General features: G+C 39.3%; 1 protein-coding gene across 2 annotated transcripts in view; it reads left to right on the forward strand.

Moving 5' to 3' along the window:
* DPH6 (diphthamine biosynthesis 6) overlaps positions 1–24,814 on the forward strand; it is a 409,504-nt gene that overhangs the window by 110,370 nt on the left and 274,320 nt on the right. For both annotated transcript variants that reach the window (XM_090033519.1, XM_090033518.1), the window contains exon 6: positions 19,902–19,963. In XM_090033519.1, the coding sequence (XP_089889645.1) occupies positions 19,902–19,963 (62 nt within the window). The remainder of the gene's footprint in view (positions 1–19,901; positions 19,964–24,814) is intronic.

A 24,814-nucleotide genomic window follows, 5' to 3' on the forward strand; every position in this document is an offset into this window, starting at 1 on the left:
ATGCTTTATTAAAGTAGTTTTAAGGTATGAAGTCTGTTTAACATATCAGGTGGCAAATAAGTTAAGATACTGGTTACCTTTTTGCCTTTTAGTTCAATAGTGTGCTTTTAAGATAGATTGCAAAGAATGCATTAAAATAATAGATTTAAAAGTTGGAGAGGTGATGCATTAGATAGTATGTTGTATAGACATTAAAGCAACAGGCAAACGTGTAACTTGAGCTTGACATTCATCAGTGGTGGCATGCTTACACACCCTCCCCTGTCCTGCTTTCCATCAACTCAATGCTAGTATTGGAAAGGTAAAGGCTGTCATTTTATGTAGACAACACATAATTATACGAGTAAATGAGTGTTAATTTAATGCTTCTCCCTAAATCCACCTTTACAAATTAATAGTATAAACCTTGCCAGTGGCAAGAGTTTTCCATTTCTGTATTTTGGTGCCTCTCCACAGGATGAGAAACCAATAGAAACACTGTTACTGAAGGATTGGTTTTTGTGGGCAACAAAAACATAGTTATTAACCCATCCACAGTGTATCTTTGTCTCTTCAGTTATATAAATAGGTCAGCTTCAATTCATCTCAAGGCTGAAGCATTGAAGGGAATGGATTTTAGAGGTGCCAATAACAACTGATAAATACTCCATAACTCAACAGCAGACATGAACAATAACAACACAATATTGTTTAAACAAATGTATCTTTAGCAACTTCTCCAGGTTTCCTAGAGCTGCCTAAAATCTATAAGTATGTGATACTTGATGAGCTTTTCCCCTAATGTATTTCTACTTGAACAGAAACTCCAACAAATTGAAATAATATAGGTTAGGTATAGCTAAACAATAGTTATTAATGGCTATTTGTGTTTTACAACCATATTTCATCCAAATGAAGCATATAAAGCCCTATGATGAAAGGTCACCATAATAAGAGCCCAGTTTTGATGCCCTTACTCACTCTTAACCAGTGGTACCATTCTGGATTAAAGTATTAGTTAGCTCGTAGAAGCATATCAGAATCTTTACACTGGAGATATCAAACTCACCCTGGGCTGTGGGCTGGACCTGGATTATAGGGGCTTCTCCTGGGAAGTGTCTTTGGGGCTAACAGGAACTAGGGTGGGGCTGCATTCAGGCAGCAGTGCAGAGCTGCATTTGGGTAGCAGCATGGTTCTGGCAGTCTGCTGCTGGTAGCCATGTCCATTGAGGTCCAGAGACCTCTAATTCTGCACCAGGCCACACCCCACAATTGCCAGTAACCCACAGGATTACCAGCGGTTGGGACGGGACGATTCTGCAGACTGGTCGAGCCTATGGGCCACATATTTTAAACTTTTGCTATACACAAGTGATTCACATTCTGTATATGTAATATAATTTCTCTGCCTAAATTTTTATCTCATCCACCACAAGTCAGCAACCAAACTAGCTATAGGAGTGCACTGAGCAGCAAATGTTCCTTTAGGTATATATACGGATATGTATTCACCTGTAAGACTTTTCTTCTTGCCGGAAGCATCAGGGAGACCAGGAGGAAGATCACATTTTAGGGAATTTCCCACTGGGCTCCCCCTTCTGCTACAACAGTTTTCAACATCTAAGGATAATATGAATGAAATATCAATTGCGTTTCACTCCAGCACAGTAGCTTACATGTAAATCTTGACCTGAGTCACAAATGAAGTAGAAGCTATAACTGCAATACAAATGTATATGTTGTCTATATAATCCAAATTACTTTAATGTCTTATTTACCATAAAAGCAATTTATTCTCAGAGGGGTTAGTTTCCTTTAATATTTTAAAGCAGGTATTGGGGGAGTCCCTGTTCTCCCGTGCGCTGCCAGGAGTGACCAGGAATAACGGTCACAAGCTGGCGGAGGGTAGGTTTAGATTAGATATTAGGAGGCGCTACTTCACAGTCAGGGCGGCTAGGGCCTGGAACCGGCTTCCAGGGGAAGTGGTGCAGGCTCCTAGCCTAGGGATTTTTAAAAGGAAGTTAGATGAGCACCTTGCCGGGGTCATCTCACCCCGATGCTCTTTCCTGCCAAGGCAGGGGGTCGGACTAGATGATCTTCCTAGGTCCCTTCCGACTCTAGCTACTATGAAACTATGAAACTATGAAACAGTAATCTTCTGAAAACCTTTTGGTTCACCTTCAGTAAGTTTTATAAAGATTAGGGCAGATTGCTTGAGGAGGAAGAAAATAAAGTAAATGGCTTATTCAAAATTTTAATCAAAATCAGAATTTTTAAAACTAAAATTTATAGTATACAGGATTAATATGCATTTGTTCAGTCAGTTTAGACTTTGTAGATCCTTCCAGTTTGTTATGGTATAATAATGATCCATTGTAGGATTAAGTGTTAGAATAATAACTTGTAATTGTGAGGTCAAATAATAGAAATATTAAGTTGAAAATGAAAATCTTGCCGATGATAAATCCTTTTTTCTAAATTCTAGACCTTTTTAAGATCATAGGAAAGAACGCTATTCATAGATTCATAGATTGTAAGGCTGGAAGGGACCTTGGAAGATCATTGGGTCCAGCCTTGTGCACCAAACATGAAAGATAACTGGGGGTCAGGTGAGCCCAGCAAGGTGACTGTCTAGTCTCCTCTTGAAGATTTCCAGGGTAGGTGATTGCATCACCTCTGGAGGGAGCTTATTTCACAGTCTGGACACCCTGACTGTAAAGAAGTTTTTACTAATGTTGAGCCTGAATTGGTCTTCCAGGAGTTTGTGGCCATTACTCCTAATTTTCCCCTTAGATGCCCTGGTGAGCAACAAGCCCTTGATGTATTCCCCTAGTGTAGTGGTAAGCTGTTACCAGGTCCCCTCTCAGGCTTCTTTTCTTCAGGGTGTAGAGTCTCAGATCCCTCAGCCTTTCCCCCGTATGGCTTGCTGTGTAAGACTGATCATATGGGTAGCTCTTTGGATTATCTCAAGGTTTCCATGTCCCTGTTAAAGTGTGGTGTCCAGAACTGGATGCAGTACTCCAATTATTTGAGAAAAATGGAAGCCAAGTGTATATATGGAATCCTAGGTTAAAGTTATCAACAAGTTTAGGAAAATTTGATATTTTTGTACATCATCCCTTTATGGAGATAGAACAAAAGGGAGAGGTAGTTAAGGTTCAGTGTAGTTACAGTCTTTTTTTATATAGTACATGTTTGTGGTTCAGATCAAACTACCTACATGTACATGTCTCTGTTGTTGTTTGTTAGCATCATTGCAGTAGTAGGACCCTTGAAATCTGTGACAAAACTCCTATTGACATCAGTGGAGAAAGATTTACATAAAAAAACTCTAGGAAAGATTTTGAAATAACTTCCCATTAGGCATGTAGTGGCTGGTTATTTAAAATTTTTTGAAGGTCTGCCACTTTCATTTTATGCTAAAATAGTACCAGAATTTTTCTAAAAATCTAGTTCTCATTTTGTTGGAAAGCAGTTTTTCAAGTCTGTCTTTCCAATCAGGTCTGATCAGATTTGGGGAGGAGGGAAGGAAGGACTTTGTGCTTGGTGTTGTCCAGAGCCAAGAAGAACAGTTTCTTTAATGAAGTATTTTCATACGCTATAAAGAGAGCAGACAAAATGAATGTCACAAAGAAGGGAGGGAGAAGATAAATCAATATAAGATCCTTTTCATTGTCCTCCAGACTCCAGTGTAAATACAAGCACTGCTTCACATTCATATGAAAACTACATGATAGTTATTCTTTCTTAGCCAGTTAATTGTTATATAAAGTTGCTTTTTCATTGTTTTTTTTTCTAAGGTAGCCAATAGACATTAGACCCTTAATGGAATCTGTGACAGCACTTTGCTGTCTAATTTAATAATGAGAAAAGACTGCTTTTGTTTATTATCATTTTATGTTTGGCAAATAGTATTTTTATCATTTACCTAGTACAAGATTTTAGTGATTGTTCTTTTGGAAATAAAGCAGACTAAAGTATGGCCTTTAACTTCTATTAGAAAGATCTTTCTTGCGGCAAAGTTATCTTTAATAATAATCTTGCATGCAGATCTGATTACTTTTAACTCGTTCTTATTATTGTATTTTTTGTAGGAGTTGACACAAGTGGTAAATCACATGGATACCTCCTGTACATTTTATTAATGGCTGTCATACTACTCTTTTTAACCTCCTCCCCCTAATTTCCTTGTTTGTTTCCTAATCAACACATACTAGAGTAATTATGTTTTTGAGCAAAGCTTCGATAATCTGCTTATACTGTAATGTATCTGTATTTGACGTTTGTGCTTTAGTTTTGTTTCTTTAGTACATTTGTGTGCTGAATTCATCTTGCTGAACAATTTGGATTAACAAAAGGAAGGAAGCTCTCTATTGCATTTGTCCAGAAGATGTGCTGTTGAAGGGCTCATAGTTTTTATGGCAGGAGCCATTTTACTCAGAGACAGATACTCAGTACTCATTTCAGGGTCAGTGTGGAAAACAGCAAGTTGGGTAGGAAAGCAACAGGTAAAAATCATGAAATTCATGAATGCTGTGATGAAACAGATTGGATAAATTTGCAGAGATCGAGTTGGGGGGTCTTGAAGTGGAGAGAAAACTTGATGGAAAGAGATGACAGAATATTAAGATAATTTTAGCGGCTCACTATTGTTGTATTTGAGGTTTTGTTAGAGAGGCTAGAAAAGAAAAGTGTGTAGTAATTAAGTCATAAGATGGTTAGGCCTGGAAGGAGGATCCATGGATAGCAAGAAGAGGCTAAGGTTAAGGTGAGTTATAGAGAAAGAAGTAGCAAGACTTTGAAAGAACTTGACTGTTCACTCTAAAGATGAGTCAAGGGGAAAGACACCCAAACTATGGTTCTGAGCAAAGGGGATATTCTTTATATTTTTAGCAGGGGCAGGTAATGGAGGATTGGAAAACAGGAAGTAAATATGCTTCACACTATAGATAAGGATTTCAATTTTGACTATTTTAATTTTAAGTTGATTGCAATATATCCATGAGGAGAAGTAAAAAAAAAAACAAAACCAAAAACCCCAAAACAGGCTGATCTGGAGACGACTGAGTGGAATGAAACAGATCAGGAGTGCAAAGGTAGATTTATGTGTAAGCCTGAAGGAGAAGGAATGTGGAAAAAGTTGGTGAAATTAAAATAGATGACTCAAGGTGGCTCAAGGATTTGTTCTGTGAGGAGGGCTTCAGAACATATCACTGATGGGCATTGGCAGGTAATGGAATAGCCTTCATTTGCGTAGGTAAAGAAGTAGCCTTCTGAGATCAAGCTTGACTAACTCATAAGAAGAGCTTTAAAATAGGAGCTCAGGGCAGAGTGGTGGGAGGGACAAGGGTCTTGGAGAATTCCACAAAATCTCCATGATGAGGATAAATTTACAGCAGGAGGATCATCTGGAAAATGAGGAGCTGGCCCAGAAGAGAAGAGCACCAAGCACTGGAAGGGCAATATAGCGTGGTTGTAAACTGATACAAGTCACATACATTCCATTTGGAAATGATCTGGGGTTAAAGGGGGCAATTTGAAGAATGGGGGGTGATTGGGGGGGCAGAAGGGACAGCAGCACATTCCTCCTACTCCCTCCCTCTTCCCTCATCCAGTCTTGCACCCTTCACCCCTTTTCCCACCCTCCCCATCCCCCACTCACTCTACCCCACCAACCTGTTGTCCAGTGGTTTCTAGCTGTTAGTCCAGGGCCATGGAATCCTATATGATACTTAGTCCACCTGGGAGCAATGCTTCCTGGGATACTGGAGGACTGTAAATTTGTGGTTTTCTCTCCAGTGAACACTCAGAAGTAAACTCAAACTAGGTAAGAGCTCAAAGATAATCCTTGCGTAAACTGTCATAACTTTAAGATCCCTAAAGGGCACTTGTCATTTGTTAATGAGCCTTAATGTGTGATCATTCATGTTTTATGTGCTCTTACCATGGTTTAATTGTAATGTGTAATATCACTATAAACTAAAGGAGGACAAGACCAGGTCTGTAACAAAGATCTTGGACTTTGGAAAGGCTAACTTTAAAAAACAGAGCAATTTGTTAAGGAGGTAGTTTGGATTAAGATGTAGGGGAGAGCTGGATTTGGAAACAGCATGGAACTCTTTTTAAAAAAGTACAAGTACTATTGGAAGCTTGCATTCAAAGCAAAGAGGGAAAAAATTGTAAGGAGATTACAGACCTTTATGGATGAAGAAGAACCTCAAACAGCAATGTGAATAACCAACAAATCTACAAGTAGAAAATGGAACTGAGTATATACCCTTCCATAGTCAAAGAATGCAGGAACAAAGCAAGAATAACCTTGGAACTGGAATTAGAAGTTTGCTTATAAAATTTGTAGATGATGCTTGTCCCCAGTGGGCCTTCTTGTGTCGCTCCTGGGAGCTCTGCCCTCCTGGTTGGTGGCTACTCCCCATCCGGACCTGTTTGTTACCCTGGGTGTTCGTTCTCCCGTGTCGCCAACCCCGCTCTCGCCTACCACGACTTGTTGTTTCCCCAGTTGGGGCGGGGCTAGTTCACGGGTCCCTCGGTGTCCCGGGCTTGGCCCGCCGGTTGTACACGGGGCTCCGCCACCCCTGCACCCCGGCGTCATGCCACCTATGGACTCCACTTCTCCATGCCTGCTCCGTGCTGCTTCTGCAGGCTTCTAACACGGCTTTCGTCCTCAATCCCACAATCCATGGGATACTCCTACCTTAATGTCGACCACTTCACAGTAGCCTGCACCGGTGCCTCAGTCGCACCCTCTATAGACCCCACGCCACGAGCCCTTCACCCGGTGTGACACTCCCCACTTGGAGTTAGTGACGTCCTAACTACCTCGCTGACCCTCCACCAGATCCGTATTAGCCTGAACGGGGGGAAGGGATTCCCCTTAGTTGCTCTCTAGCTGCCCCACTTGTGTTCCTTTAACCGATGTCCGCTGGTCTTGGCGGCAATCCCGCCCCAATCTCCCTCCAGCCAGGTGGTCCTCGGTCCTTCACCCCTCTTCGGCGTAGCCCGCACCCACCATCTCGGAACTTACTTCGGGGTCCTCTGAATCCTCCTGGGTCATTCCGATCTTCAGTTGCTCACCTGATCTGTCACTTCTGGGTTGACCCGCCGGCGTCCCCATTGTTGGGTTTCCCTTCTGGGTCGCACGACTTGTAAGTGTCACAGGGGCACTGAAGTGCCAGCTCCTATAGAAGGACAGGTGTTGGTTGCTGGGGCAACCACAGGGGTCAGCTAACCGGGAGGGGGCAGGGCCTAGAGTATATAAACAGCCCAGGCTGAAGCCTACCAGGAAGTTCTCCTCTGGCAGCCGAGGAAGAAAGAGCTCTGCGGGAGCAAGCAGAGTAGGGAAACCTGATGGCATGAGCAGCTTCTGGTCAAGGATACCAGGTGGAGGAAGCCCTGGTAGGGAGTTGAATGAGAGTTAGCCAGGTTGCTTAGAGTTTATGTTGTAGCCCAGGGGCTTGAGTTTTCTGTTTATAGTTTTATATCACCGGAGGACCAGGTGAGGCTAATAGGGGTTGGAGGAGGCCTCAGTGGGGCTCCACGGTGGTATGGGGATCCCGGAGCCAGGGAGGGCATGGTATTGAAGGGCATTGACCCCAGCCCTGTGAAAGGGGCACGGTGGATTTAGGGGCCAGGCATGGCTACGGCCACCTGAGCCCCAATCATGAGGAGCACCAGAGTGGGCACAGGCAAGAAGCCCAGAGGGTATTTGCATTAAGCCCTAGGGAGGGCATATAGGAATAGAAGCACCAGGGAGGGCACACAGGAAGAGAAGCCCAATTGCGAGGCAAAGCCCCAGGGAGGGCATGTGTGGGAGAAGCGCCAGTGCGGGCAGAGCCCCAGAAGGGGGTGCATAGGCGAGGAGCCCAGGGAGGGCATATGCCCAGAGGCGAGGAGCCTCAGGGAGGGGCGCACAGGCAAGAAGCCCAGAGAGGGCACGATATTCAGGGGGCATTGGCCCCAACCCAGGGGCGCCAGCGAGTGGGCGCCAGCTGCGTGACAAGCCTGGGGGGGCACCAGCGAGTGGGCGCTGGCTGTGTGACAAGCCCGGGGGGCGCCAGCGAGTGGGCGCAGAAAAGAAAACTGAACAGATAACGTCCGGGACATCTGTGAGGCTTGGGGCGTGGTACAGGGGAGGTTGGAGCCATGCATAGCCCATAAGGCTGTGGTGCACCAAGTCACTCCATACAGAATAAGGGCCAGAATAAACAGAGCACCGTGTCCAAGGGGACAAAAGGCAGCCTGCGTTATATAATTAGATAACATCAAAGATGTGGCGGGCGAGACGAAGGTGCTTGATTGCCAACTTGGCACGGTAGGGGCACCAGGAGAGATCACGGCCACTCCTAGGGCCCTGGGCTGTGACAGTAAGATGTTGGCATGCCGGGGCAGATGGTCGGGGAGTCAGGAGGGGCCCGATCCTTGTAGTGGTAGTACAATCACAGCCCCTTCCCTGCTGTCCACCCTGATGCACATATGCCAAGCAAAATGCCTTTGAGTGCCACATTCAGGCACATGTGCTGGGGGTTGCCTATCCCTGCTCGATATGATGGAGACATATAGACCAGGGTTACCTGAGGAACACAGGGACCTTGGCATATTGGTTGATTGTGGGTTGACCAGGAGCCACCAGTGCAACACAGCTATGAAAAAGATTAATATTATCTTACATTCTGTGTATATAGTAAAAGCAAGGAGGTACTTACACTGTCATACAAGATGTTGGTAGAAAATGATTTAGAATATTGTATGCAGATGAACTTAATCTGGAATGAGTTCAAGATTCAAGGGCCATTAAAATGATCCAGGGAATGGAGAAGATTGAGAGAAGATTAAAGGAATTTGTCTTGTTTAGTTTAACAAAACAAATTATGGGGCAATATGATAACTCATTAGCAAGTCACTTGTCGGGAAAACATTAAAGAAGGGGAAGAGCATTTCAGGCTCAAAAACAATGACAGGACAAAAAAATATAGCTCCAAACTGGTTACATTTAAGATATGTTGGGAAATAGGAGATTTTTAGCTATCACATTAGTAGCTTTAGAATGGTCTTCCAAGCACACTTTTGGGAAAAAGGAAGCTAAATCTATGTAAGATTGAATTTGGCAACTTTTTAAGGACGGAACAAGGAATTTTGGCTTGACAATCAGTGAGTGTTTTCTGTCATATGTTTTGCAGTCCACAGAGGGTTTTGTGGTATGTAAGATGTCTGTTACTCTCCTGTTTCTGTGCTGCCAGTTAGGACCGGGAAGGATTCTATTTTTCACTTTTTGAGTGCTACTGACTTCTACAATTTGTTTAGTTTTGGTATGGTTTGGTGTGGGTTTTTTTTGTGTTTGAGTCTTTCTTTTTGCCTTTAAAGAATTGGGTTGTTGGCAAAGTGGAGGGATTTTGATTAGGGTGGGCTGATGCTTCTGTTGGCACTTATAAAATCCAGAGGTTGTTGGCAGAAGTGTCTTGCTTCTGTCCTATGCCCGTACCCTATGCCACTTACCAAATTTGGGTCAGGAAGTATTTTTCCCTTTAGTTCCAGTTGGAACAGACTACATCTTTTTTTTTTTTAATAAAGTGTGATTTTGATAATCACAATCGCTTAGTAATAACTAGAAGTTCTTTGCAACTTTTTAAACCATAGAAATTTCAGGGCTGTTAGAAAGTTTACATGAAAAAAATGATTTTTTTTAGTTGATGAAATAGTAAAAAATTTCTTCCGAGAGTTACACTTTTTCAAGATGTTTCCTTTACTAAACAGTGAATCTAAGTTTCCTTTGAAATCCAGACTGTAACTGAAACACAGATAGCTTTGATGTTCCAAAGAATCACAAGAGAGTAAAGATAAAATTAATTTTGTTAATATGAAGAACTTTCAGATCTTTTACCTTTTAGAATTCTGAAATTTGATGAGGGCTTTACCTAGTTTGGAAGATCTTTTAGAAGCTTTTGAAAACCACCTTTAGTTAAATCTAATATTAAAAACATATGCCAAAATGAACAGAGCAGAGAACAGTTCCATTTAGCTTACCACCTATCATTAGAAGCATTATTTTATCTTTGCATTCAACCCCAGCATAATTCTATTACCATACATCATCCCAATAAAGAACACAATCAAGTTAAGTTTATTAAACAGTTTCATACAACAGTTATCAAAGAAATTAAAGTTGAAGATATATTTCAAGGGAGCTAACATTTGTGTTCTTGTACCTCACCTCCACAAAAGTATCTTTTTAGCATTTTTTACAATTTTTTTTAGTGTCAATGGTTTGGGAAATGAAAGATCAAATTTGTTTTCTCTACTATTGTATTTAACTGTGTTACAAGCCTGCACAATTAATATCACTGAAAAATGTTACAGTTTGTCATTCTTTTTAGAAATGGATATAGGCTGTTGGAGAAGCGCTGTTTAAAATTATGTTAAGGGTTTGATCTAGTGTTGCCAACCCCAGACAGATTTTGTATTGACAATCTGCAAACCTTTTACTGAAGAGTAAACTTTTTTACTGATGCTTGTTTTTATTGATATATGTTTTACATAATGTAACTGTAACCCTTCTTACAGGCCCCAGACAAGGTAGGTTCAAATTTAGGTTTTAATGCCAAGCATAGTAAAAAAAAAATGGTTGCCAGATTATTTTTTTTTGTAGCTTTTCAGTAAAAACAAAACAAAACAGAAGCTATTGAGATGACAACTCTGCTTAACAGCAAAAATGGTTTTATATAATGCTGTCATCCCAGAGGTCCCCTACCCACCCTGACATCTTCATGTCCCTGACAACCCGGTACCATGCTGCCTCCTATCTAGCCTTATCCCCACTGGTGCTGCTTCCTCCCCCCCCACCCCGCCAGTCCTGGCATGGATCCCTAAAGAAGAACTGCATGCTTTCGTGCAACAGTATTACAGATGGGTGCAGTTACAGCAACAGTACATGGCTGGGAGAGTGGGGACCGTACTCTGAGAGAATGCTTCCTGTTGGGTGTTATACTCCTGTTCAGAAACCAAGTTGTGCTGCTGTGCTCCATCTGTTCTTCAGCACTTGCCTCTGATGAGGAATCTTCAGTCAAGCTCCAGTTGCTTAGTGTTTTTCTGACCAGTCAGGTTTTTTTGGACTTTATAGAAAGGAGTTTTTAGGTTTATTTTTCATGTCCTGTCCTTAAAGTTGTGGACAGTTGGCAACCCTGGTTTGATCCAGCTGTGTTATACTGTATTTAGCTAAATTCCAGATGATTTTGAATATTAGACAACCCTCCTAATAATTAGATTCTTTATATGAAAAAAATTATAACTGTTGTAGTTTTTCAGGTATAAAATCTAATTATTGGAGGGTTGTCTTGAATTTGTCCCTTCCCCTTTTCCCCCTGCCTGCCCCAACACCACGCACACACGCACATGCACACCCACCCACCCACCCCTGCATTGGAGCAATATTATTTTTTATGCTGAACTGAATGAGAACAGGATCAAGCTGTATATATCTAATACATATTTTTAAGGTACATTCCAAGACAGAAGAAGACAGCTCTTCAAATATCCTTCTAAGTCTTTTCCTTCCTATCAGTTGTTCTGTTTAAAACCAAGTGATCATTTCCCCAGTTCTTCCTTCGCGACTTGTTTTTTTTTCCCCTGGACTGGACATGAGGGTGTTGGGGTGATTAGGGAACCCCTGGAGTGACAACATTTTGTAAAATAATTTCTGCAGTCCAGCATGGTTGCCAACTCAAGATTTTTTATTCATTTATTTTTATTTTTACCATGTTTGGCATAAAACACTCAATTTGAATCTGCCCTTGTCCAGGCCCTGGCATAAAGGATGGACAAAAAAGTTTGTATTCTCAAGAATTTGCCCACAGTGCTTTACTGACTTTTTTCTTTTGCCTCAAACTGCATATGATTCCACTTTTAGAGTGTAACTCTTCTGCTTATTAGAAGTGTAACAAACTGCATATGATTCCACTTTTAGAGTGTAACTCTTCTGCTTATTAGAAGTGTAACACTTGTTAGAAGTGCAATCTATATTTCTCTTTTATATGCCTCAGTATCTTTCACTAATCTTCTCAACAGTACTGTTCATTCAGGTCAACACCAACAATAAACCTAAATTCTCATAACTTTAAAACTATTTTCCAAACTTACCAGACAAATGTTGCACATGAGATGTAGCATGTAAAATTTCAGAGAGATTAATATTCTTTTCCTTTCTTCTTTTTTTTTTTTTGAAAGGGACAGGGAATTGGATTGTAAGGGTTGGAAGGTATCTAAGGCTATGGACAGAAGTACATTTCAGGTGCTCCAAATTCTGCTCCAATTTGTAGAGCTTCAGCTTTTGGAACATTTCAGGCCATAGACAAATGTACAACCTCTCTGTTGAACTGCTTAAAAATCTCCGTTGTGGTATGCAGTGGTGTGCTCTCCAACCAAGGGGAGTGACAGGAGGTTGTTTAGGCCTCCTACTCTCCCTTCCCATCTCTTGTTGGGTGGGAGGAAGGTGACTGAACCACTGTGGGATGTCAGAGGAGTGAACAACTCCCTCTTGTGATACACTTGAGCATACACATGCAACTGCAAGCATCTGAAGGTGAAGCACTTCAAAGATGTTGCTTGCTCTTCCAGGGTCATTTTTAGGGTGTTTCCTAAGAAGTATAAGTCTGTTTTCTTGCCTTTTGAAACACTTAAGAGGTACTTCACACTGAACTTGGAAACAGCTAATACTTCACCACAATTAAATAAAATGGAGTGGAGCAGGAAGGGCAGTTTACTGCAGATTAGTTCTTAAAAATATGACACGTTAATACTCTTGCTCTGGTGCATATGAGATTAAAATCTGGCTCAATATTCTTTATCCAGAGAGATGCACAAAAGACTTAGGTATAGTAAATAAAAACTTGTTTTTCTTGTAGGACTTTTCTTTGTTAAAATCAAAGAAAAAATGACAATATCTATTTAAATCCCAAAATATGCTAAAAATACCTTTTCAAATATATTTTCATAGGTAGAATGAGTTGTTAAATTTTGTTATCTTAAGCAAACATTATGTCATGAAAACAGAACTTGAGGGGGTTTTTTTTAGTATCAGTATAAAATGTACCTGAGAAATTGTGGTTATATTTTAGGGTTTTATGCTACACTGGCATATGCAGAGAAAGTGAACCATAAAAAAAATGCTGCTAAAATCTAAGGTTTTCACTTCTGAAATGCCCATTTCCTAATGTTCATCTGCTCTTTTTTATTTTTCCTGATAGAGGGATATGAATTTGCTGAATTTCTCCATTACTGCAATATTCCATTCCCGGCAGTTATTTTGTGGCAGTAAGCAAACAGTGTGTATCAAGAGATTTTTATGCAACTGTTGTTAATATATCCAAGGAGGTGTTCAGTTCCTGTCAACAGTTTCATCAGGAATTATTGAGGGACTAGAAATTGCCTTTCAGAACTATTAGATTATTTGTACTATTACATACTAACTACAGAAAAAAGTCTTAAACTTCTAAAGTTGACATAAGAGTAAAATTCATTTTATCAGGCACTATTAAAAAAGCATTATCAAACCTTTCGTGATGTTTCTCCCATCATGTACTGGACTGTCTCAAAGAAATAAAGCTTCACTTGCTTTCCTGACAGCTGATAATAAAGTAACTGATATAATTCAGTTGGGGAGTTGAAAAATGCATTGAAAATAATGGGGCATAACATTCTAGGGTTAACATTTATTCATAGATGATGCAATTAAATAAAACAGGCATTAACTTCAAGGTCAGTCAGTAAAGTAATAAAATTGAATATTTTAATTGAATTGTAATTGCTTCTCGTTGATACATGCAAGTAAAGTAAAATAGATGTCAGCTCTGCAAATTATGGTTCTTCCTCCTAATTAATTTCTTAATTCTGCATATAGTTATCCAGGGCCTGGGTCTTGTTGTGGGTTTATCCACCCATCCAGCTTTCTTCAGAGCTGGTTATGCTGAAGAAGTATAAGTATTATGTGATGAAATTACATGTAGTTAGGAATTTTTAAATCTAAATAATTATTAGAACCCAAAGTAGTATGTTCCATTATTTAAGGAAAAGTATGTAAAATATTTCAAATTAAGATAATTTCTGAGATTCATAATCTTATATAGTATATTAGTATAGTTCATTATGGTAATAATAGTAGCAGAAAGAGTATATCTAGCTGATTATGAAAGCTTTAATAGATTAAATGATCCAGCAAGATCCAGTTTGCTGATTATTGGTTCTGCAGATACTATGAATACCTAATGCTTTCACTAAACTGCAGGTTATATCTGCTCACAATATAATCTTCATATGAAATGGACACTTCTACATTAATTGAAAATCTAAAAACAATACATATATTCCAAAGAAAAAGTCAAGACCTTCAATAAAATTATGCTATACTGAGAGAGAGCTAAAATACACATTGAATTTTTCCACTGATTCACACATAACCTTGGGCTGTATGGCTGATTTTAGTTCTACATGTTTCTAGTGTATACAGAGGATTTATTTGTGTATGTGTGTATGTTTCTGTGATATTTATTGTTTCAAAGTTGTTTGGAATGTTTGGGCTAAAGAGCAAGCAAAATGTTGTCTATAGTTAGGGGAAGTTGAGTTTATGAATAAAGTGGTGTGATAGGTATATTTTACACCTCTCCCTCCAAAATAATGTGGTATCAGTGGGTGTGTCTATACAAGAAATAAATTTGAAGCAATAAACTTCAGAGCAATTTGATCCAGAGTAAACTCCCTGGTGCAGCATTTACACATGAGCCTGGGATAACAGCAATTTCAGCTGAGGTGGAGCAGTTTACTCCAGCCCTACTTTGCCTTGGGCTCCAGATTGCGGTGTCAGGTGGCGGAGGTGCTGGCTGGGGCATGAAGGTACTGAAAGTGTGGAGCAGTGTGGCTAGGTGGCTGGCAGGATTCTGGTCCCCTGGTGCTCAGGGGCTCAGGCACAATTTACATCTGCAGTCAACATCTATATGTGCATTTAATCACATATAATTGATCTCTCAAGGACAGTACTTTCTTATACTGATGTTAATTAGTTTACTGTGGCCTAATACCATCACATCTGTAGATGGTGATGTTTCTGAATAAGTTTGAAAACAATAACCTTGAACATAAACATGATTGCAGCATTTTATGTATAGTACCTGGGCATCAGTTCAGCTGGAATTGATGCATGCTACCTTTTTTTCAAATTGCTGCCAGTTTTAGCACAGGTACTCCATAAACAGACTTTTAAGGAGCACTTTGGCACCTACTATGTAGTTCAAACCATGCATGACGTCCCGGGACCCGAGGAAGCAGGGAAGACTTACCGGGAGAGCAGGATGCCACGATGGAGGGAGAGCCTGTGCGGCTTGTTAACGGCATCTATGTACAGCTGCAGCTGGCAGCTGACGGTGATGTCAGCCGCCGGCCGGAAGATTTAAAAACGGCAGCCACCGCTCCAGAGGTGGCGGATGGAGTGGGGAACAAATGGCTGGCAAAGCCGTCCCCACCATTAGCCCAGTGGAACGGGAGCTACAGGGCCGAAGTGCTGGGGAGTCCGGTGGCTGGGAGAAGAGGCGGGACGGCTTGATCACCGGTGGATAAAGCCTGCGGTGCCAGATCGGATGGGCAACGGAGGATCAAGACCACCCAGGAAGATCTTGAGGTGCATAAAGTCAGTGCCGTGGCAGTGGGCACTGGAAGCACCGAAGAGGGGCGTGAGGCTGAAGGCTCACCTGGCGGGAGAGAAAGATCAGGGCGGGATCGCCGCCTAGAATAGAAGTGTCGATTGAAGAATAAGGGGACAGCGCTATATATCCATCCAGGAGATGTTACTTCTGGGCAATATCATAAGGGCGCTGGTGGTAGGTCAGGGAGGTAGGCCTCATAGAAGGATCACTGTGAGGAAGTACGCAGCTGACGGTGTAGAGTGACGGATCGGTGGTGGTGGGAAGGATCCATTGCAATAGGGCTGGGACATCTATACCGGCGGGGAAGGAGTCTGTCGGTACATCACTGAGCAGGTGCAGGGAAGTGGAGGCCACAGGTGGCGTGAGGCCGGGGTGTAGGGGTGGCAGGAACCCTGTATGTAATCGACGAGGCCAACCTGGGACACTGAGGGACCTGTGAACTAGCCCCGCCCCACTGGGATAACAGCAAAGTCATGGCAGGCGAGAAGTGGGGTGGGCGAAGCGGGTATACAACCAAACTAGTAACACCAACGCTCAGTGAAGAGGGTGGTCACCAAAATGGAGAGCCAGACTACTAGTAGGGATCTACGAAGGCCCGTCGGGGACACATGATACTAGTCTAAAGTCAGAGACTTATGATTTACAACATAGTTCACTGGACTGGGCCCCAGAAGAGTCAACAGTGTTTCAAGCCACAGTTACCCCATAGCTCGGTATGTGTGTGTATTCTAGAATCCCCCTCCACCCAACAAAAGATCCATGTGCTAATTAGCCCCCATCCATGACTGGTACTGAGTGGTCTTTTCATGAGTACTGGGATGCTCCTAGAATATATATGTTGATGATGAGGCACAGGGCAACCTGGTCTGGCTTCATCTTATGATTAATGTGGTCCAGCCTTCATATGCACCAGACGAAGAGAGGGGGGACAGAGGGATTCTGGGTGAATTGTTTGGAGCTCTGTTTTGTGATGTTTGCCAGACATTTGAGGTTAGTGAAGTAACAGAAATCATTGGAAATGGGAACGAAAGACACAGCTCAGCTTTGGGGGTAAAGAGGAAGTAAAAATTTATGTGGGCTCACCATTGGCTCACTATAACATAGTGGGCTCACCATGACTTCATTCAGCAGTGAAGGGGATTGTGCATAATGGGCATTACCATATATCTTATTCAGGTGGGCTTGCCCTTGTGGTAGGTTCCTGTCAACATGTTTGCCCCATGTGTGCCATATGTTTTGTAGTCATGCTCATTATTGGCTATATTCAATCAGCTTCATAGTTGGTTTCCATTTCTGAGTATATACTACTTTTGACAGCTACTTAGTGATTGATTCATAGATTGTAAGGGACTGGAAGGGACCTTGTAAGATCTTCAGGTCCAGCACCCTCAGACTAGGCAGGAAAGACAACTGGGGTCAGGTGACCCAAGTGAGGTAACTGTCCAGTCTCTTCTTAAAGGAGACAGTGTATTTAGTGAGATTTCCTGGTATGAGATTATAAGACCCTTGGTTTTATTCCCCGTGTCAGTGGGGGTAAGGGGAAAACCTCATTTTGTATTTTAGTAAATATGGTAAGTATCTGTTTATTATAGCATAATGGTCACAATAGCTATCAGCTCCTTTGTTCTGTGGCTATTATAATAATACAACTTATTAAATAAATACCTACTTTTTATGGCATTGAGGATATCATTCAGCTGTGTCTGTTATAATGACATTGTTTCTGTTGGAGCAATGTTTAATTAGAAAACAAAACAGAGTAAGAACAAAACCAATAAGCAAAGACAGATAAATGTATAGCATAAACAAAATATATGAAGGAGTTTTTTATTGCCACTTGTTTTGGATGACATGCACAGGTTGTAGTTGTGCCAGTCTTAAATAATGCAGTCATCCCAAAACTGTTGTAGTATAATCTCTATAGCACCAAACACCATCACATATTTCTACATTATTTCTGATAAAAATACATTTCCCATAGACATTTGTGCATGTTGCATAATACACGTATAGCTTCCTGTTACAAAAAGTATAATAAAATAGAGAAAATATATGTATCTGACAGCATAGGTCACTATATCTGAACTACCAGAAGGTGCAGAAAAACATTAATCAAAGAACTGAAAGCAATAATACATATAATCAATGTATAAAGTGTAATTCCATTACAGTAGTCCATTAATGAAAATGGAAAGAATCAAAACTTTTAAAAAGTTTTACAGATTCTAAAAGGATGCAGAAGTTCAATCTTGTCTCATTCTGTTGTTGATTAACAGAGAAAATCTTCAGACAAAATATTAGGCCTAAGAAATAGGCAGAGCAGGCTAATCATACACTACTGAAGTCTGTGGGAGTTTTGCTATTGTTTTCCTTGCAGTGGGAACAAAGCTATGTCTTACAGAATCCAATAAATATCTCATAATAAAAATAATTTAAAAATGATTGTTATATTGGTCAGAAACATAATTTAGATAGGGTATGTTACTAAGATGCAGAGTATAATTTGTAACAATATTCAGTTTCACTCTGGCTGCAAACAGACATCACATTTACCCTGGGATAAACTGTGTTATCCCAGGACAAAGTACAGTGGTACAGATACCTGTGTCCATTGTCCTGGGATAAATCCTAAAAAGTTTCCCAGATAAAGGTAGTATTATTTTTATCCTGAGATATTGTAAAGTATGTCTGTACAGTTATCCTGGGATTCCATCATTGAACCAATGACAAAAAAAAAAGCATTCATTCAGTCACTGATTAGAAGGGTGATGTATGTATGTGCCAATCCTAGGATATTTTTGTTCCAGGACAAATAGCATGGCATATTCAGGGACAAATGCAACATCTGTTCCTAACCTCAGTTATTCTTTAACAGGGGTATATGCATGCATGCACACACAAACATGCATACACCAACAAGGGGAGGTGGAGTCTGACTCTTTCCGTTTTAATGATTCATCAGTTTTTAAAATATTTCTATCAGATAATCTATGTTTAATTTTATTATTTATATTTTTAAAATTTCACTTCTTTAAAATTATTTTAGCTTCACAGAATCTTGAATATACTGTCATTGCCAAATTCAAAGGCAAGCCACTTATTTAACCTCAACAAAGCCTTTATCATAATAATAAATGTTACATTTCTATAGTGACTTTCATTTTGAAGGATTCCAAAGTACTTCATAAACTACATATTGTAGGCATTGCTTAAACCATACTTGAAATGGAGCCATTTCCAGTGACAGCTTTGTAACAAGCTGTGGAAATTGTACAATGTGGTGAAACCAAGGAAATACGAACACCATACAACAACCAATGGAAAAAATAGTATAGTTTTGATGCAGTAGATAGAATGGAAGGAAGGAGGAAAAATGACCAGTTCACACAACAGGTACTACAGAACTCTGAGCTTAAAGGTTTTTCATTTTTCATTCAGCTCTTACCTAGTTCCAGCTATGACCTCTGCTTTCAGCAAGTAATTATATCATAGCTTGGGTTGGCAAATCTGTTGACAAACCAAAAGGCAAAAAACTAAACAAGTCAAAGCAGACAATCAAATGTATCCATTAGCCTTAAGGAGACCTTTATCAATACTTACACCTTAAAAAACTAAATTAAAATATAATTAGTTAAAATGTAAAATAATACATAATGGAAACACATACTAAGATCCAAAGGGAATGGACAAAAATGTCTTCACCTATCAAAACTGAAGGGATTCTTGAAATAAAAATGATGATTATGGTATGCTCTCACTCTAGTGTAGTATGCAATATTAAAATCAGTAGATGTTGTCTACTTAATTAATTTGTCTCTTATTGCTAATGGGGCAAGAATAGAAGCTAGTTAGCCTGTATATAAATAAATCACTCTGTATATACTGTATTACTGTGTAACGTCCATAGAGTATATTCTTTACTGTGAACCTGTGTTGTCTGTTTTCCTTTGATTAAATTACTCAGCAGGAAAGCATACAGTAAAACAATGCATTTTCCAGTTGACACATAGCTCAAAGGTAATGAACCTTATTTTTCACAAGCATGGAAACCAGTTTCCCAAAAGGAATAAAAAATTAATTCCTGCTAAATGGGTTTACTTTAGGATCAAAATGATTTTAAATATAGAGGAACTAAGTTCTTTGTAGTATGTTACAAAAAAAGTTTACTCTGATGTCTAAACAGTACTTTATTCTCTAAAACATATTAACATATCTTGACAGGTTTAGATCCAGATAAACATCTAGGAAAAACACTGGATCAAATGGAGCCTTATCTTTTAGAGGTAAGTATTGTTTAAAGTATACTCAATATATGCAGGACTTCAAAAGGGAAGTTACTGGGGTAGAAAGTCACTTAATAAAATAATCTTAATTCAAGAAATTTTTAGTTATTTCCAGAAACAAGATGGCAAGCCAAAGTTTATTGTTTAACAGAAAACCTGGGTATCTGATATTCACTTAATATGTGAGTGGAACTCTTGTTAAAACTAGTTCATAAATGATTTTTTATTATATGTCTTGAAAAATAGTGTAGAAAAAGAATATACATAAACAGACATTAACTTTCTGGTAACACAAAGATAAAGGTACTGATTATGAAAGGGACTATCAGAATGGAATAAGTATCAGGATTTTTGGTAAAGGAGACATTTTGGTGTTCGAGGTAACAAATGTATATTGGGAATGAAACATGAAAAAAGTTCTTTATTTCTGAAACAGATGTGATCTTTGGATAGTAGCAGATACTCATTTTAAGTTGATATATGAAGCTGGAGAAGTAGAAAAACTTAAGAAGGAATGCATGGTTGTTTCCTTTTTCATAGGTTCAAAGGTCACTAGCTGTCTTAGGGAACAGGTTAAAGGACACATTGTAGTTAGAATATAGATGATTATCTGTATTATAATTTTTATTAGTAGATATCCTCTACTCTAAAAATCCAGACATAAGCCCTTGTTACCCTGACTTTCATTTAGGGCAAGCTTTTTTCTCAGCATGCTTTCCATAGCTTGTTTTGGAACTCTGTCTGAAAATGCAAGATTAAGGAGGGAGTCTTGTCTCTGAACCTACTCTGCAACTTCATGGGTGCTATGTATGCTAGTCTGTTAGGTAGATAACAAAGCCCCAGTTCTCTCTCAGATAGGGAGAAGTATCCCGATGCTTTGTTCCTGTTCCCTGTAGACAGCCATCCCATCGTTCCTTGTTCAGTTTACTTCTACCCATTTTGTTTAAGGCTCATGATTGTATCCTTAAGAACCTACATAATTTTTAGTGCAAAGGGATGGACTATGTAACTTAGACAGTTATTCAGCTCAGTACTTAATTTCCCCAAAAGCGCATCACTTTTGTATCATGTCTACTACTCTCAGGGATGAAAGATTATATTTCCAATATTTGATTGTATGTGACATCATCTGGAGTTGTGTGGCTGCAAAATGAAAGACTGATGGTGCACAGTATACAAAAATGTTAGCCCCAGGTTTAATTTTGACCTTAAACAGATGTTCTACATGTAGCTACAGTGTTTGCCAAAAGCATTTTTGGTATTATTTAACTACCTGCTGATTTTAACATAAAAAGGCAACTTTACTCTTAGAAGCTTAAAATATTACACCAATGTTATTAAAGAAACAGTACTGTGCTTAAAACAGGATAAAATTAAATAACTGATAGAGAAAATGGAAGTTGAAGGTTTTAAAGTTCATTTAATACCAGCTATAAAATAGATATGCAATATAAAGTGAGACAAACGGATTGTAAATTGTTTCTATTATGTTCTTTGCATTTGGTATCAGAATAAAATTCTAAATGGAAGGTAAACTAACGAACTTGAGAATCTTTGTAAGCTTTAAAAGACGACATGTTTGAGAGAAGTGGACTTCGTTTTTTTCTGGCAAATCTCTGTTGCCTTTCCAGTGTGGCTTTGCCTTTTATCTGACAAAAACCAAACAGCCAGGTTTTACGTAATGTGTGTTTTTTAAATGGTGTCATCATTTCATTGTTCTTGTTAATTCATATATTTTTCCTGCTACTATTTTTTTCTGTAGTCCTACTTCTGGGTTTCTACCATATGCTATGATTGCACATGCACAAAAATATTCATTAGGTAGATTAGGAACTCTAATTGGAACTGTGTAATTAAATTTAAGGATTTTTACTGGAAACTGAAATATTTTAAAAGGGTGACGTGTTGGTGTATGTTCATTGTATATAACAATTTTCTTCTGTAGATCTGAGATTTCTGTGTAAAGATAGATAAATCTTGTTATCTTTGTTTCATGGATGGAGGAAACTAAGGTATGGAGGGATGAGATGATTACGCAAATAGGCAGTTAAAGCAGAACTTAGATATACTGCCTTCCAGTGTAGTGCTGCATGCCAAATGATAAGGACTTCTTCTGAAATAGTGAAAGGGTGATGAGGAGCTGGCCAAATATAAGCAAGAAGGCATCTCTGATGCACTGATTCTGAAGGATAAAGCATATATAAAAACAGTTATTTGAGTAGTTACATAACTTAACTTCATTCATATTCTAATTTTCTACTTTTTATGATGGTACAAAATATCACTTACCTTACTAGATAATGATGATACTTTTTGCTCATGATTTTTTGCAAGCTACATTTAGATGGGTATTTTAATTTATTTAAATTAACACAAAACATACTTTGAAAATGGTTATTAGTTCAATGAAACTGTCGTAATGTAGTGTATAAGAAAACATAAGTTTATCAGTCTTGTTTTCCAATACAAAACAACTGAAATATTAAATAAAGTAAGTATTATTGGTAGATAGTGAATTGAACTGATTTTTCTCTGGTTCCCCTGTCCTTTAAGAATTTCGAACTAGTTAATCTCATCCTGATATCTTATTTTTTTCTTTCTGATATTAAAGGAAGCATGTAAGCTTTTCTGCTTTTACTGATATCAGTTAGTGTCTTGTGTTCGAATGAACTAAACTGAACTGGTTGAATCGACTGAAAGGAAAAGGATATTCTCTCCACACCTATGGAAGGAACTGGTGTTGTCAAAGACTTCCAAAAAGCCTCTGAAGTGCTTCAGTAAAGCACATCAGTAAACTGTATTTCAGTTGTTTAGTTGGTGATGATTTTTGTTTCATTGGTAGTTTGATTTTTGTTAAAACTTAGGCAGCAAATGTTTGTTAATTGAATTATTTAGTTTAGTTTAATATATATGAATAGAGTAAGTTTAGGCCTCCAGGTTTAAAGTCATTGCTCACACCACCACACACAACATCCCTCAGTTGGTCTGGGACTCTGCCATACATGGCTCCCAGGTCCTGGACCAGCTGCAGTAGGTGCTGTGTGTGTGTGTCCCAGAATGGCTACAGTGGGCATTGCTTGCACTGCACATCCTGGGCCCTGCCCATGAGGCCAGGTAGGCATGTGTGGGTCAACTCAGACCCAGGACTATCACTGGAAGCCAGATGATGGGGCTCTATGGGTCAAACTTGGCATTCAGACCAGATCTTTGACACCCGTAAATGGATTTGTAGAAAGCAGGCCTTACGATGAAGTAGGCTGTTGCCTGTGAAAGCCTCTCTGAAACAATTAGTCTTTAAGGTGCTATCCTGCCCTGCCTTCCGCTGGACCAGCACTGCTCTTAACCTTCTTTATGTTTTTATGCATGTAATACTTCTGTCAGGTGGATTGTAAGGCATGCTTATTTTACAGGTGAGGGATCTGAGACATTGTGTCCACATACCTGTACTTTTCAGCGTCAGTTAGGTTGTCCCAACCACAGACTGGATCAATGTAGCTGAGTACATAGACTTAATGTATGTGGGCTGACGTCCCCATTTTTCTTTCCTAGTCATATTCTTAAAATTCAGATTCATCCCACAAAATACCCGATAGCACAAGTTTCCCAGGAAAAAAACAAGACATAACAGCTTTATAGTGCTGCCACTTTTCAGGAGCCATACTTTACATCTGTCTCTGTGATGTTCTGTAACCAGGTTGAATTGTTACATAAAAATATATATATATTATTTTTTCTGCACTCCTTCACATTGGAAGTACCACTATGTAGCTATTACCTTACTTTACAAATTAAAGTACTTCTTTTAAAACAGACGTATCAGCATTTTCAGCACTTTTTACTGAACTTTTGACTGTGAAATGAGCTTCCTGAGAAAACAAAGCGTGAACCATTTTTTGAGGCCTTTTTTCGTTGAGAAACTTTCCTGTTGTAACCAGACTGATGGGAGGAGAGTGAAAGAAAAAAAGAGACATTGGATTCTAGAGAGAAACTGTGGTTTTCTATCCCTTGGAGAACTTCTGTTCAAGGGAAGAGCAAGAAAACAAGACACTATGGAATTCATCAGACACTTCTGTGTGTTTTTCTAATTTACAAGAAAGAACCTTGCCTTATGACAGTCATGTTTCAGAAATCTATAGGCAAGCAGACTGCTTACATACAGAAAGGTTTAGTTTTCAGGATTAGATCTCAGTATGTGATAATTCTGTTTGAAGTTGTAAGTGAAAAACCCACAAAAAATCCTATAATATTTTTGGAAAGATGACAAACTTGTTATATAAACAAGTATGTAAACTCAAATGTGTATGTATGTATACATATGCATATGTGACACGATGTGCCTATGTGTTTTATATATAGATATGCATATAATGTCACATGGAAAACAAATTCAGTCCTAAATATGTGATGTAATAAATTTAATGTATTATACACCTTTGACACATGGACTACAATCTGCTGACTAATCAATTTCTCCCAGGACTGCTACTTCATTTTCTTAATTCTGAGTGGTTTCAGACAGCTTAGATTGTTACTTTTTCAGAAACTGCAGCAAGGCTTGTTAGCCTGGACCTCTAGTAGATGTTGCTGAACCAATGAAGTAACGATAATCTTCATCATGAAGTTAGTTTGCTGCTTCTGTACCACTGCTGTCATCCACATCATGTTCTTATTTTTTTTTTCATATAATTCTTGCACTGAAGTGGTTTTAAAACCTCTACATCTCTTATTTCTTAATAGATCTTAGGTTTTGGTTTTGTTGGCAAAAAAGTAATTTCAAAACAATTATATACGTAGAACTGGTTAGAAAATTTTCAACAAAATAGTTTTTTGTCTGTTTCTTTTTTCTCCCTT

Source organism: Crocodylus siamensis, chromosome 2 (genome assembly GCF_052110815.1).
Source record: "Crocodylus siamensis isolate JL-2025a chromosome 2, ASM5211081v1, whole genome shotgun sequence".
In the NCBI taxonomy this organism is placed as follows: domain Eukaryota; kingdom Metazoa; phylum Chordata; order Crocodylia; family Crocodylidae; genus Crocodylus; species Crocodylus siamensis.